The following is a 15,286-nucleotide window of genomic DNA, read 5'->3' on the forward strand; positions in this document are numbered from 1 at the left end:
ACGCCGCGGGGCCGCGTGACACGCGCCCACCAACCAGCGCGCAGACCGCACTTTTGCAGTCGGCTTCAAACAAACTACCTAGCGGGGTCGGGCGGCTCGGGCCCGCCCCTCGGACCCGGGAGTCACGCCCGTGGAGTGTGTGTGGGGGGGGAGCCCGGGGGCGGGGCGAGCCGGCGGAGTGACAGTCGGGCGGGCCAATTAGAGGACGCGGGTTGCGGGCGCGCTGGGGCCTCGCAGCCAATGGGGGCTGGGGGCGGCCCGGGCTGGGGGCGGGTGGGAGGGAGTGAAGGAGAAAGGAGCGGGAGGGAGGGAGAAGGGGGCGGGCTCCAATCCGGTTCCATCCGGTTCTCCCACCGCCCCCGCGGCGGGTCGCAGCATTCCGTGCGGAGGCGGCCCAGGCAGCGCAGCTCGGTGACGACGGGTTCGGCCTCGCACGCGCCTCCCACCCAGCGCCGCCACGATGCCCAAGAGGAAGGTGAGCGCGGCGGAGGGAGCGGGGGATGGGGGGAGGGACGGTCGGTGCAGGGCGCGGCGGAGCCCCGGAGGGGTGCGCGGGTTCTGGAACCTTCGGGAGGGGGGGGACGGTGCGGGCCGCCGGGCGTGACGTCACGGGGCCGCATTGTTCTCCCCCGGTGCTTTGCTCCCGCAGGTTAGCGCGGATGGAGCGGCGAAGGCGGAGGTGAGCGCGGGCCCGGGGCGAGCTGGGGCGGGACGGAGGGGGGGTGTGTGGCTCACCGCGTCGTTCACGCGCCTTCTTCTTCCCCGCAGCCCAAGCGCCGCTCCGCGAGGCTGTCAGCCGTAAGTACCGCGGGGCCGGGGGCGGGAGCGAGCGGGACGGGGCTCCGCAGGGGCGGGAGCGGGCGAGCTCGGGGTCAGCAGGGGCGGGAACGAGCAGGATGGGGATCTGCATGGGCGAGCGGGCCTGGGGGCAGCAGAGACGTCAGTGTGCAAGCAGGGTCAGTATGGGTGGGAGCCGAGCGGTGGGCGAGCCTGGGGTCAGCAGGGGCGGGAACGATCAGGATGGGGATCTGCATGGGCGAGCGGGCCTGGGGGCAGCAGAGACGTCAGTGGGCGAGCAGGGTCAGTATGGGCGGGAGGGAGCGGGCCTGGGGTCAGCAGGACCGCGCCATCTCTTACGTTTTGGTTTTGTCCCCCACCCCACAGAAGCCCGCCCCTGCTAAGGTGGACGCGAAGCCGAAAAAGGCCGCGGGAAAGGTAGGTTCCCAAGGGATGCCTTAGAGCGGCTGCTTAGGTAAAGTTCCATGTGTTTAAGTGGTTTCTGGAAGGTCGTGGGGGAGCGGCTGGGTACTTCCTAAGCAGTTACCAGCATTTGGTTCTGCAGAGGACCCGAGTTCAGTTCCCAGCACCCATAGGGCTGGTGACAGACATCCGTAACTCTGTATTTAAGAGGCGTCTTACTCTCTCTGCTAACTTCCAGCACCAGGTACACGCGATGTAACTACACTCATACACAAATACAGGTCTTTTTTAGAATCCAAAAAAACTATGGTGCGCTGGAGAGATAACTCACTGGTTAGGCGTGTACACTGTTTTTTTTACAGAGGGGACCTGGGTCTGTTTGAGTGACAGACAGCCCCAGGGGATAAATAAGGTCTGATAACCTCTTCTGGCCTCTGCAGGCACAACCCAGACATGCACACACACGTACATATACGTTTACGTATTTTAAAAAGACTTTTCTTTCTTACAAGATAGGGTTTCTCTGTAACAGTCCTGGCTGTTCTGTAGATCAGGCTGGCCTCGAACTCACTGAGATCCGTCTGCCTCTGCCTCGAAAGTGCTGGGATTAAAGGCTCGTGCCACTAGCACCCAGAGTCTTTTTTGTTGTTGTTGTTTTGTTTTTGGACCTGAATAATTGTTGAACTGTTTTCCCAATAGTGAGTGGCTTGTTTTATTTAAGTCTGCATGTATGTGCATTCACGGAGTTCAGAAAAGGACCAAATAGTTTTGAGCCAAGTGAGTTCTGGGAATTGAACCTGGATTCTTTGGGAGAGCACCAAGGTCTCTTCTCTTCCCAGTCCAAGTCTGTGGTCTTTTCAAACACATCTTCAAGGCATGGTGATAACATCAACTAAGACTTTGATGTCAGACAATGCAGTAACCCCGACAACCTTAATCGGGTGTTCAGTTCTCTGTTGCTCCTCACTGTTCTTCTACGTATAAGCTGTTTAGCTTTTTTGTTTGTTTTTCGAGACAGGGTTTCTCTTCAAAACAGTCCTGGCTATCCTGGAACTCACTCTGTTATAGTCCAGGCGGGCCTCAAAACTCACGGGGGCCTGCCTGCCTGCCTCTGCCTTCCCGGTGCTGGGATTAAAGGTGTGCGCCACTACGGCCCACCTTCTATTTGACATTCTTAACTGTTTAAGTTTTTTAGTTTTTTTCAAGACAGGGTTTCTCTGTGGCTTTGGAGGCTGTCCTAGAACTCGCTCTTGTAGACCAGGATGGTCTCGAACTCACAGAGATCTGCCTGCCTCTGCCTCCCAAGTGCTGGGATCAAAGGCATGGGATGCCGCCACCCTTCTCTTCTTTGTTGATATTTTGAGCTGCCTGTAGAATCTTAAGTAGTAAACAGGATTGGTTTGTGTTTGACTTGTGTGGGTTTGGGGCAGTATGTGTAGTCTTGAGAGGTGAGTGGGGAGGTGTCTTGAGGAACAGACTTGGTGCTTGGCTTTCCCAAAGAAAAATTTTCAGGAAAGGGCATTACTTATATATTTATGCTTTTTCTTTGTTTGTTTTGTTTTTATGAGACAGGGTTTCTATGTATTGTTTCGGGGCTGTCGGTCCAGCCTGGCCTTGAACTCACAGCGATCCTCCTGCCTCTGCCTCCTGAGTGCTAGGATTAAAGGCGTGCTCCACCACCGCCCGGCTATGCTAATTTTTTATGCCCAGTTTCTTTAACAAGCCTACCTGCCTTTTTTTTTTTTTTTGGTTTTTTTTTTTTGGTTTTTTTTTTTTGGTTTTTACGAGACAGGGTTTCTCTATATTGTTTTGGAGGCTGTCGGTCCAGCCTGGCCTCGAACTCACAGAGATCCGCCTGCCTCTGCCTCCCGAGTGCTGGGATTAAAGGCGTGCGCCACCACCGCCCGGCTAAGCCTACCTGTCTTAATTACCCAACTTACAATGTCAACTTGTTGGTGTCATTTTTTAAAGCAAACATTTTGAAGGCTCAATCATACACAGGAAGACTTGGTTTTATTTCACCTAATAGGTGTTTTGTGTACAATTTGTCTAATGGATGCCTTTGTTGATTTGTTTTGAGATGGTCTCGCTGTGGCCCTGACTAGTTAGTCTGTGAGTAGTTTTATTGGAAAAGGGAGGGAGGGGAGAGAAAGAGGTAAAGAGATGACAGAAGGGAGGAGGGAGACAGGAAAAGTCCTGTCTGCTCCGGGCACACTGAGCTGGAAAAGACAGCGTAAGTGGGCAGGGTCTTTCTCTTAAAGGGGTCCTTTTGCACCTGCGTGTAAACTAGTCATAGAGCTCTGGGCTGACCAGGGTACTGCCTGAGTGCATTCTGCCACGTGACAGGTGCAGGCCAGCATAATACCTGGATCCTGAGAGTCTGGTAATCACAGGGGTCTGCCTGTCTCTGCTGCCAGAGTGCTAGGTTTAAGGTGTGTATGCCACACATGAGGCCTTTGTATTTTAGAGTGCTGGGTTCAAACCCAAGTCTATACCTGCTGATCAGCTAAACACAGAGGTGTCTGATACCACGTGGCAGTGCTCGTAGCTGCAGGCACCTTTGATCCCAGCCCTCAGGAGCAGGTGGAGGGATCTCTTCAGTTCCGGGACAACCACAGCTGTTAGGCAGAGAAATCCTTTCTCAACCAAAAAGAAAAAAGAAGGAATGCTGTGTGTGCTGTCCCATACCTTTAATCTCAGCCCTGGGGGGGGGGGGCAGAGTCAGGCAGACCTTGGTAAGTTCAAGGCTACCTTGGTCTACAAAGGGAGTACCAGGACGGGCTCCAAAAGCTACACAGAAACCTTGTTTCGAAAAACCTAAAAGAAAGACATACTCATGTTCCCTTACACTTACTGATTTGCTTCTTTGTCTTGGGACACTGTAAGTCAGCAGTCACCATAAGGATTTTAGCATTTATTGTATTGGTACATTATTTGTACCACAACCTGTGTGAAGATCAGAAGTTGAAACTGATTCTCTTTCCATGTGTCTGTGATGAAATCAGGTCCTCGGGCTTGGCGATCCAGCCTGGGAGTAGTTTGAATATGGCCTGTTGGCTTAAATTTGTCTTTTACAGTCTACAGAAAAATGATGGAGCTGGGCAGTGGTGGCGCCTTTAATCCCAGCACAGGGGCTAGTTCAAGAAAAATGATGCTTTTTGTTGTTTATCTGGGGTTTTTAGGGGTTTCGTTGCTAAGCTCCTTCCCTATAAGCCAGGTGGGGTCCAGAAATACTGTTTCACACTGGTAATGGTTTCAAGTTATATCTCACACTAATACCTGTGCTTTTCAGATTCTACAAACACCCAAGTGAAAATGATAACTCAAAAGCCATCTTTTTTTAACTACTCATTGTATGGTATCAAGCAAGGGGCTGTGTAGCAGGGTAGGCAGCATGACATTACAACATAGCGTTTGTCAGGGTGAATGGTCTGCATAACGTGGGTTCAAGTCTTGTCAGGACAGTGGTTGTTGTGTGGAACTTGGATTGTTCGTGGTTACAAGGCCTTTGCATTAATCTCTCCTCTGGTAATGAGCCATGGTAGGAGTTGTCTCCTAGTTGGAGTGACTCTCAAGTTGTCTAATACCGAGGCTTTTTGGGTTGCTGAGTTTGGCGCCTGGTGTATGTTGTGATATCCACTGTGCACAGTCTGTATCAGGTCAAAGTTGAATGCAAAGCTTACTGAGCATTGCTCTTGTTTCAGGATAAACCATCGGACAAGAAGGTGCAAGCGAAAGGGAAGAGGGGAGCAAAGGGCAAGCAGGCTGAAGTGGCTGACCAGCAAACTGCGGATCTGCCCGCAGAAAACGGAGAGGCGGAAAACCAGGTCAGAAGAGTGCATGTGCGTGTGCATGCCTTCCTGTGTTGATTTTGAGCAGCAGGTGTTAAATTGGATCTTTTATGCAGCAGACTAAGTTGTTTTGTTTTTTTGAGACAGGGCCAGGGTTTTTCTGAGTAGCCGTGGCTGTCCTGGAACTCGCTCTATAGACCAGGCTGGAACTTAACAGATCACAGAGATCCGCCTGCCTCTGCCTCCTGAGTGCTGGGATTAAAGCTGTGCACCATCACTGCCTGGCCAAACATACAGTTCTTACTTTTCTAACCTTACGTTATATTTGCTAAGCTTAGAAAGGCAAATTGGAATGTTCGGTTTTGTATGCGTACAAACATATTTGCCCTGTATGCATAGAGGCCAGAGGTCAGGGTGGATGTTATGGGATCCCTTGCTGATTGAAGCTCTCCTGTGTGCTGGGGTTACTGGTGGACTGCAGCACCCATCTGGCACTGGTGTGGGTGCTGGGGATTAGCTACATCCACCAAGCCAGCCTCCAGCTGCAATAGTATTGTGTACTAGGGTTTTTTGGCTGGTCTTATTAGATACTTGCTTCTCAATTAGAAGGTTTAGCTGGGCCGGGCGTTGGTGGTGCACGCCTTTAATCCCAGCACTCGGGAGGCAGAGGCAGGTGGATCTCTGTGAATTAGAGGCCGGGCTGGACCGACAGCCTCCAAAACAATACAGAGAAACCCTGTCTCGTAAAAACCAAAAAAATAAAAAATAAAAACTTAAAAAGATGACCAGGCATGGTGACATACACCTTTAATCCCTGTACTCTGGGAGAAGAGGAAGGTACGTCTGAGTTTGAGGCTAGCCTGGTCTAAGTTCCAGGAGAGAGTGTCTCGAGAAAGAAAAGAAAGCATGTCTGTAAGTGCGTTGGTGCTGTGTTGAGTGGTGGAGATTATGGCCGTGGCAGGTGGCATACTTGATCTTTCCTTTTCCTGTCTTTCGTCTGTAGAGTCCAGCCTCTGAAGTAGAAGAGAAAGAAGCCAAGTCTGACTAACCATCCATCGTGTCTGTCAGTGGTCCCTGCCTCCCTTCTTGTACAATCCAGAGGAATATTTTTATCAACTATTTTGTAAATGCGAGTTTTTTAGTAGCTCTAGAAACATTTTTAAAAGGTGGGAGGAAATCTCACCTCATCCCATTTTTTTAAGTGTAAATGATTTTTTTAAGAGGTTAAATCATTTGCTGGTTGTTTATTTTTTGGTACAACCAGAAAACAGAATGCTGAATCGGGAGAGGCTGTGACTGTCTGGGGCGGGGGGGTCACCCTAACATTCCGTAGAGGGGGCTAGTTTTATATCCTACAGCATAAAGCATACTAAGTGGCGATTTGGAGTCTTGGTCGTGCATTTGTGTCTGCAATATTTTCAGTTCTATGTGGTCTCGTGTTTCTAGTAGAACCGTTTCCTAAAAAACCACTCCTCAGTCCTTGGCCTGTCAGAACTGTGTCTGGTGGTCGTGGCCATTCGTTTTCCTAACAGTTGTGATGATACGCTGTGAAAGATGGACATTTTGAGTATGTACTGTACGGCATAAAGTTGGGAGTCAGTGGGATGGAGGAGTGTGAGCATTTGAGAGGCTAGAGCATCACTGAAATAGTTCACAGAGAAGCATCACGTGGCTCTTTGGGGTACGTGAACACCATGTATGACTTCAGAGATTGGGTACATGTGTTAAGAATTGAAATAATCTGTGTACTCTGCTCCTCACTCAACCAATAAATGGCAGTTGTGAAAGTTTGAAAGTGTCTCGTTGGTTTAAATTAGTGGTGAACTCTTGGTGTAGCCCTCGCTGTCCTGGAACTCACTCTGTAGACCAGGCTGGCCTCAAACACATAGATCAGTCCACCTCCGCCTCCCTGGTGCTGGGGCTAAACGGTTGCGTTATCTATCACACATGGTCACACATGGCTTCTCTAACTCCTGAGATTACATACTTGGTCTGAGATGATGCAGGGTCTACAGCTGGACACTGCGTCTGACTTATTTTTATGTGTGTTGGACTTGCTGATGACTGGGAAACTTGGGGTTATTGATAAACTGGGTCTTTGAATTAGTGCAAGCCCCTCACTTGACAAGATTATTGAGACAGTCTATCTTCATGTAACATAGGCTGGCCTCTAAACTTGTTTACTAGCCATTGATGACTTTGAATTGATTTTACTTGCCTTGCATGCTAGGGAAGTTACCTTCTAGTTGTTAGATGTGTATTCCTGGGCACAAACTCGTAGGACAATATCTGGGCTGGGACTGCCCAACATCTGAACTGCCTTGGGGGTCTTCCCCAATACCACCGCACAAATGGGAAAATTCTACAGCTGGGTCTAATGGCATACATAATAGCCTGGCTGCCTTAGGGGTTGAGACTGAAGGACGCCTGAAAGATGTGTTTCTCAGCTGGGCTGTCCCGACCAGAGGAGTTGCGAGGATCCGAGCTTAACTCCTCATGCTTCTCGGCTGTCCTAGAACTTAACATGACACGGTGCACACCTTCATGGGGGGGGGGGATTGCAGGGGAGGCCAGCCTGAGAGTCTCATTGGGTGCAGCGTGTGGTTAGTACCTGTAGAGACAAGATGGGAACAAATTTACCTTTGAAGTAGACATCTTGTCAAAGTCAATTTAGCGAGCCTATTAATTGTTCTTTTCACACTAGCTTGAACCAGGTGTGGTGGCATAAGCTTGTGATCCCAGTAAGTGCTGGGTAGTGTTGAGGGTCTGGAGATGCAGTGTGAGGAGTGACAGGCAAGGAAAAACAATGACAAATAGAGTATGTTACCGCTGCTCCGTCCCCTGAATGTGGCCTACCATGGAAGGAGGAACAGGGAGAGGCCACTGGGTTATGGGGTGACACAGTGCCTAAAGGTCAGCGCTGTAGTCTGTGTCCCCTGATAAGGGGCAAGCTGGGGACTCTAGATCCCTGATGGATTTTTAATTTGCAACTATGTATTGTTGAGGAGAGTCTTAGGACAACAACAACAAAAATGGTTTAACAATGTAAGTGGACCACTCTTGTTTGTGATACCCATTATCTTTTGGAAAGTGGATTTTGTTAGGCTTTTCTGGTAGTTTGAATAAGAATGCCCCCCCCCCCCATAAGCTCATGGTTGAATGCTTCCCCAGTTTGAAGGAACTGTGTGAGAAAGAAGGATTGGAGTTACATCACTGGGGCAAGATTGTGAAGTTTCAAAAACCTAAGCCCTCCTTCCCAGTTAGCTCCTTTTGCAGAAGACCTGGATTCAGCTCCCAGCACCCACATAGTGGCCACAACCATGTGTACATCCAACTCCAGGAGACCCTACACTTCTTTTGGACTCTTTAGATACCAACCATGCAAATGGTAGACACACACACACACACTCACACAGTCAAAATAAAAGACACAAAAATGCTTTAAATATGCAGGATAGTTGTCACCCTTGGTACCCGTGTTAAGTGTTCCAAAAGAAATGTACTTAAGCCTTAATTATTCATGACTTTTAACTTTCTGCTTTACTTCTTAATTTGAAGCCAATGTGAACTGGATATTAAGTTCAATAAAATAGCCGGGCGTTGGTGGCGCACATCTTTAAACCCAACACTCAGGAGGCAGAGGCAGGCGGATCTCTGTGAGTTCGAGGCCAGCCTGGTCTACAGAGCGAGTTCCAGGACAGCCTCCAAAGCCACAGAGAAACACTGTCTCTAAAAACCAAAAAAAAAGAGCACTGACTGCTCTTTCAGGGGACCCGGGTTCGATTTCCGGCACCCACATGGCAGCTCACAACTGTTTGTAATTCCAGTTCCAGGGGACCTGACGCCCATGGTTAAAGCACCAATGCATATTTCAAAAACAAAAAAAGCGGGAGGTGGTGGCCCACGCCTTTAATCCCAGCACTCAGGAGGCAGAGGCAGGCGGATCTCTGTGAGTTTGAGACCAGCCTAGTCTACAAGAACAAGTTCCAGGACAGCCTCCAAAGCCACAGAGAAACCCTGTCTCAAAAAAAAAAAAAAAAAAAAAAAAAAAAACCAAAACAAAAAGTAGCATAGGACTAGGAGGAGACACTCTGGCCACATTCCGAAAGACCTTTAAACTGTGGTGTAAAGGGATCTCCTATACCCTGTCTCCCTTAGAGCAGTGAGAAGAAATGACTAACAGCACAGGCTCGGTCAAAAACAAACTGGGTCTATAATTAGGGTGACATTTCAGTGCTGTGGAAGAGTGGGGAGGTGAAGGTGCTTGCCTCCAAACCTCACGGCCCAAGTTTGACTCCCAAAACCCACATAGTAGGAGAAAACCTACGCCTACAAGTTTTTCTCTGCCCTAGCTGGGCGGTGGTGGCGCATGCCTTTAATCCCAGCACTCGGGAGGCAGAGGCAGGCAGATTTCTGTGAGCTCGAGGCCGGGCTGGACCGACAGCCTCCAAAACAATACAGAGAAACCCTGTCTCGTAAAACCAAATAAATAAATAAAAATAAATTAAAAACCTCAAGTTTTCCTCTGCCCTGCACACGTACTCTGTAGCACACAGACACGCATACCCACCCACCCACCCAGAAAAAAATAAAAACGTAAGATGTTTTCTAAAACTTCCCACTCAAAAAGGCCTAGCTTAATGCTACATGCCTGTAATCTCAGTGCTTTGGGAGCCGAGGCGGGAGAATTAAAAATTCAACATCATGAGCCAGGAGAGATGGCTCAGTGGTTAAAGAGTCCTGGGCTGCCCTACCAGAGGACCTGATTCAATCGCCAGCTCTCACATTGATGGCTCACAACTGTCTATGTAGTCCCGAGGGATCTGATGCTTCCTTCTGGTGTGCAGACATACATGCAGACAAAAAATAAAAAACACCCATTCTTTCTTAACCACCACCATCCCCCACACACAGGACACTGCTCACTGTGGCCAGAGACATGAAGCTGGCCATAGCAGCTGCTGGCTTTGGAAATAAATACCTTGCTCCTGGTGATGTGTGCCTTTGCCGGTAGGAGGCCATGGTTTGCACAACTGTGTGCGATTGCTCCCTGGGCACCTGAGTCTAGCCTTTTCTCCCCTCCCCTTTGAGGCTGGGCTCCACCCATCCCAGCTGGTCTCAACCCCCTAATAGCTGAGGATGACCTCGTACTACTGCCTCTGATGGCAGGTGCCTGTCGGCACGCCTGGTTCCTATGGTGCCAGGTAATGTCCGAGCATCTGCTAGGTGAGCATTCCACCCACTCAACTGCATCCCTAGCTAGCCCTGACATCATTCTTCACCCCCTATGTAGCCAAATCTGTCCACATCTGGGATTCCAGATGTGTATGCTGAAATGCCTGGCTGGAGAACGATGCGTTGAGGTGGAAATCATGTGCGCTGATGGACATTTTTAAAGGCCTGACTCCGGCTGCTTAAGCAAAATGACCACCGCAACTGCTGATTGTGTGATGGTTAACCCTGACTGTCTACTCCACCCGGGAGACGAGGCTCTGCTTTGTTTTTTCTCCGAGACAGGGTTTCTCTGGGGAACAGCCCTGGCTCCTGGAACTCGCTCTGTAGACCAGGCTGACCTCGAACTCAGAGATCCTCCTGCCTCTGCCTCCCGAGTGCACCACCTCAGGCAGCCAGAGGTGTTTGCAGAGGGGTGTTTTGTCTGCTTTTATGGTAGATTCGCTTCCTGTATTATTGTATGAGTGTTTTGCCCGCTTGCATGCTGGTGTCTGCAAAGGACCAGAAGAGCATGTCAGATCTGGAACTGGAGTTGCCTATGGCTGTGGGCATTGGAAATAAGAGCCCAGGTCCTCTACAAGAGCCACAGTGGCTCTTAACTGCTGAGCCCTCTCTCTCTAGCCCCAAGAAAGGTCTGACTGAGGAGGAAAGACTCACTTGTGGGCAGCACCGTTAGGTGGGGGGCGTCCCAGATTGAAGAAAATAAGGGCAGTGCTCAACATAGGCATTCAAGTGTCCTGGAACCCACTCTGTTATAGTTCAGGCTGACCTCAAATTCACAGAGATGCACCTGCCTCTGCCTCCAGAGTGCTGGGATTAAGGGTGTGCACCACCACTGCCCATCAGTTCTGGAGGCCCATAGTCCAAAATAGTTTTTTGTTGTTTTTGTTTTTTATGTAATGCTCTGTCTGCCTGCAGGACAGAAGAGGGTTGTGAGCCACCATGTGGTTTCTGGGAACTGAACTCAGGTCCTCTGGAAGAGCAGCCAGTGCTCTTAACCTCTGAGCCATCTCTCCAGAACCCAAAATAGGTCTCTTAATAGGTTGTATATTGTAAATTACCATGTGCTTGCTGATTAAGATTGCTGACCAACTAGGCACGTGTGAAGTGTCCTCCATGGCCCATTGTCCAGGAATGAGGGAAAAACAGCCCAAGAGATTTAAAAATAGCGTTATGCCCTTAAGGACAGCTAGTAGGAAAGACCTTCCCAACAGAGCCTGCCATTACTAATCTGGTGGCATAGAAACGCCTGCAGTTACCAGGCGTTGGTGGCGCACGCCTTTAATCCCAGCACTCGGGAGGCGGAGGCAGGCAGATCTCTGCGAGTTCGAGGCCAGCCTGGTCTACAGGAGCTAGTTCCAGGACAGCTTCCAAAGCCACAGAGAAACCCTGTCTCGAAAAACCAAAAATAAATAAATTAATAAATAATAAATTAAATAAATAAATAAAAACACCAGCACATTCTTCAGACCACGCAGAACACGACTCGCCGGACCACAGCGAAGAATTAAGCAGATCTGCGCTCCCTTTTCCAGAACTGCTTGCATTCCTTGGCTTGTGGTCGCCTTCCAAGGCTCCTCTACCCCACCGTGACCACCTCCTCGTTTCACAGTAAAGACACAGGCTTGCGTAGACCGTGCAAGAACGTCTCCCCACTCCAAAGCACTGACTTTAATCTCTCCTGCGATTTTGCCATGTGTAGTGATGTCCTCACAGGCTGAAGGTTCGGGGCGCGGGGCATATCACGGAAGGTAAGAATAAGGGTGACAGAGCCAGCAAGAGGCCACAGCAGTCGGGCAGGGTGCCCACTCACCACGCAAGGCTTGGTTCCTCCTAGCTTCTTTGGCAGCAGCGCAAGGTGTTGTAAGGGAGGTTACTGTAGGAGTGCTCAAATCGCAAACTCCAGGTCTGCCGGATTCAGTTCGCAGTACAGCTTTGGGCAGAGCTGGCAAATAATGATAATAAATAACAATGATAATAATAAGAAGAAAGGCTTTAACGGGAAGAGAGTTGTGAGGACTGGCCCCGGTGGCGCAGGCCTGTCACCCCAGTTACCTGACAGGCTGAGGCGGAGGCCCAAAGTTCAGTTCTTCCCAGCATACAGAGAAAGCTCAAGGTCAGCCTGGGCAATTTATCTGCAGCTTGTCTCCAAATAAAGAGCAAAATACAAGATGGAGATGTAGCTTAGCGGTACGGTCTTTGCCTAGCATGTGTGAGGCCCTTCATTCCTTCCTCAGTGTCACAAAATGGCTGTGTGTATGCAAGTGTGCACACACACACACACACACACACACACACAGAGAGCAGTAAATCAGAAGCGCTCGAACAACAGAATTAGGTGTCGTCTCCTCCAGCAGGTGTCTTGATGGACGGAGGTGCTTGTCACCAAAGCTGGTGCCCTGAGTGTGATCCCTGAGATCTCTGTGGTGAAAGGAAGGAGCCTGCTCTCGCAAGCTTAGCTCTGGTGTCCACACGTACACAGACACACCTAGGATTGCTCAAGCAGTAGCTCAAACACACACCTTTAAACTCAGCACTGGGGCAGGCTGGGTGGTGATGGTGAGGATCTTTGTGAGTTTGAGGCCATCCTGGTCTACACAGTGACTTCCAGGACAGCCAGGGCTACATGGTAAAAAGATTGCTGAAACAGGCCACAGAGATCAACCACAGCCCTGTCTTGAGGGATTCACAGTGTGTGAGCATGGGTACCTCTCCTTCCACCAAGCATGGATGTGGTACCCATTCCTGTTTCTAGGCCTTTCTTCCACCCTGGATGCCTTGGGTCTGCTCCATCTAAATTGACTGTATTTTGAAATGGCTTCACGCTCCTGGTGTCTCCCTGGTCTATACTGATGGCTCTTTGAATTTCTCTTATTATTGTCAATAACTAGTATATAAATGCTTTCTTTCAGCGAGGCTTGCTATTTCATGCCTGTAATCCCAGCATTCAGGAAGTTGAAGCAGGAGCACTACCATGAGTCTGAGGCCAGCCTGGGCTAAAGAGTATGCCCTTGTGTGATGCAGGGTATGTTTCTTAATTTGCTCCTTGGACATGAAAAGCTGCATAGCTCGAAGGTGAAATGCGTTCAGTCTGTCTGAAATTTAAGTTTCTTCCTCCTCCTCCTCAAAGCTCAGGAACAATTTTACTGGAGTTTAAAAGAAAACTCCCCAGAGCTGGAGACTATAAATTCTGTCAGCTGCCCAAACAGGGAAAAAGGAGCCTGGGTAGGGTGGGGGGACATGCCATTTGAGTGACACTGTGTGGACTTGAGCCACATGGCAGGGCTGATGGGGCGGGGCGGGGCTCTCGAGAAAGAGTGAGGCTGCAAGCTTTAGGGAAAGCCTGCTGGAAGGAAAGGATGCCTTTCTGAACAATCCGGAAAACCAGTCGGACTCACAAAGCAGCGTGGCAGCCCGGCCTGCTCTTAAGTTTCCAGGAAAGAGTTGCCAAGTGTCCCCAGCCTGTGTGGCAGCGTTTGTCTCCTGTCTTCTTACCAAACTTTCGAATAAACAGCGATGTTGGAAGATTTCGTCCAGCCCACCCACGTTTACCCGCCAACTGGAGTCGTGGAACTCGCTCAGTAGACCAGGCTGGCCTCAAACTCATAGAGACCCACCTGCCTCGCCCCCCTGAGTGCTGGGAATAGAGATGTGCGCGCACCACCGCCCGGCTCCGCTCCCTGGTTTACAACGCCCGTTTTTTGATGATTCTTGCTTGCCCAGCCGTGCCGTGCGTCTCCGTTGCTGTACCTTGTCTCTTCCCATGTTCCGGAGCATTGTTGCGCTTCCGTTGCCAGCTTCTGCACACACGTTATTAATTAAAGTTCAATATTTGCTTATGGCTTTGCGCTCCCCCCCCCCGCCCCCGGAGGTAAAATTTGCATCTGGTGAAACGTTTCCGTTCTAGGCTTCCTCCTGTTTTGTCTCTGCACCTGTTCACTCCCTTTCCGCCCTTAGGTCACAGGGCACACACCTCGTCCACCCCTCCTAAAGCTCTTGTTCACCCACCATAGATCAGTAGGTCTTTCCTCTTTTTTGTCACCGCTGGGAACCTGAGGATGAACCCAGGGCCTCACGGGTGGCAAACCAGGGACTCTACCACTGAGTCATCCCTGGTCCCTGGGATTAGCGTCTCCTTTTCTAACTTGAAGGCCATCTTGGTTCTTTCCATTTTCTCATGGTTTCATGACCAAGATTCTTAGAAATACGTATGGGTTTTTGTTATAAGCTCTACACTTCCATATTTTCCCACATAGGAGTTGAATTTGAGTCATGTTTCATGGAGAAAACCACATGAATGAGGTGCCTTTGGGTTTGAGGGGGGGCAACATTTAGGCTTGACAATTTACCAGAAAGACTCTTAGGATTCAGAAAAAAAGAGATGTTAATGTTGGGGTTATGTTTTATTACAATGTTTGCTTTTCCCATTGTGGTGAACGGAACACCTGGTAAAAAGCTACTTAAAGACCAAGGGAATAATTGGGCTTATTGCTTAAGGGGAGCTATCGTCTCCGGTAAGAGGGCACAGCAGCTGGTCTCACTTCCACCACTGCTAAAAAGCAGAGGCTGCTGCATACTGTCAACTCTCCTGGGACCCCAGCCTAGGGAATGGTTCCACCAATACAGAGCTGCCCTGACAAATTCTCACAGACCCACCCCCATGGGTGCGCCCCCGGTGATTTTAAATCCCCTAGAACTGACACAGCACAGGTTAAAAGCAGCGAAGACAAGAGCTTTCATTCAGGGTGGAGTCTTGGAGAGTCTGGGCACAGGTTTCTGGATGTCCTCTTCCTGTGACTTCTAGGGTGTCTTCACCCAGGAAATCTCGCCCTGGCCTTGCTGACCAAGTTTGGCCGAGTAGGTAGGGCTAGTCATGGGAGCATGCATCTTAGCTCCCTGGTAGCTCACACGGATGTTACCAGACAGGAGACACCAAGATCTCAGATGCAGCCGGGCGTTGGTGGCGCATGCCTTTAATCCCAGCACTCGGGAGACAGAGACAGGTGGATCTCTGTGAGTTCGAGGCCAGCCTGGTCTACAGAGAGAGTTCCAGGACAGCCTCC

At 50.0% G+C, this 15,286-nt stretch overlaps 1 protein-coding gene across 1 annotated transcript; it reads left to right on the plus strand.

Moving 5' to 3' along the window:
• The first annotated feature begins 315 nt into the window (after positions 1–315).
• Positions 316–6,781, plus strand: Hmgn1 (high mobility group nucleosome binding domain 1). Its single transcript, XM_005073788.4, has 6 exons — positions 316–475; positions 650–679; positions 769–798; positions 1,165–1,215; positions 4,905–5,027; positions 5,995–6,781. The coding sequence occupies exons 1-6, from the start codon at positions 461–463 to the stop codon at positions 6,037–6,039; spliced, it is 294 nt and encodes a 97-aa protein (XP_005073845.1). The 5' UTR covers positions 316–460; the 3' UTR covers positions 6,040–6,781.
• Positions 6,782–15,286: the final 8,505 nt, after the last annotated feature.

The sequence above is a fragment of the Mesocricetus auratus genome, unplaced genomic scaffold, assembly GCF_017639785.1.
Source record: "Mesocricetus auratus isolate SY011 unplaced genomic scaffold, BCM_Maur_2.0 Super-Scaffold_100008, whole genome shotgun sequence".
Classification (NCBI taxonomy): Eukaryota; Metazoa; Chordata; class Mammalia; order Rodentia; family Cricetidae; genus Mesocricetus; species Mesocricetus auratus.

Excerpts from the sequence above, each read along its gene's own strand:
- Hmgn1 (XM_005073788.4), top strand. Across the intron at positions 799-1,164 it reads GCTCCGCGAGGCTGTCAGCC|AAGCCCGCCCCTGCTAAGGT; the intron begins GTAAGTACCGCG and ends CCCACCCCACAG. Across the intron at positions 5,028-5,994 it reads ACGGAGAGGCGGAAAACCAG|AGTCCAGCCTCTGAAGTAGA; the intron begins GTCAGAAGAGTG and ends TTTCGTCTGTAG.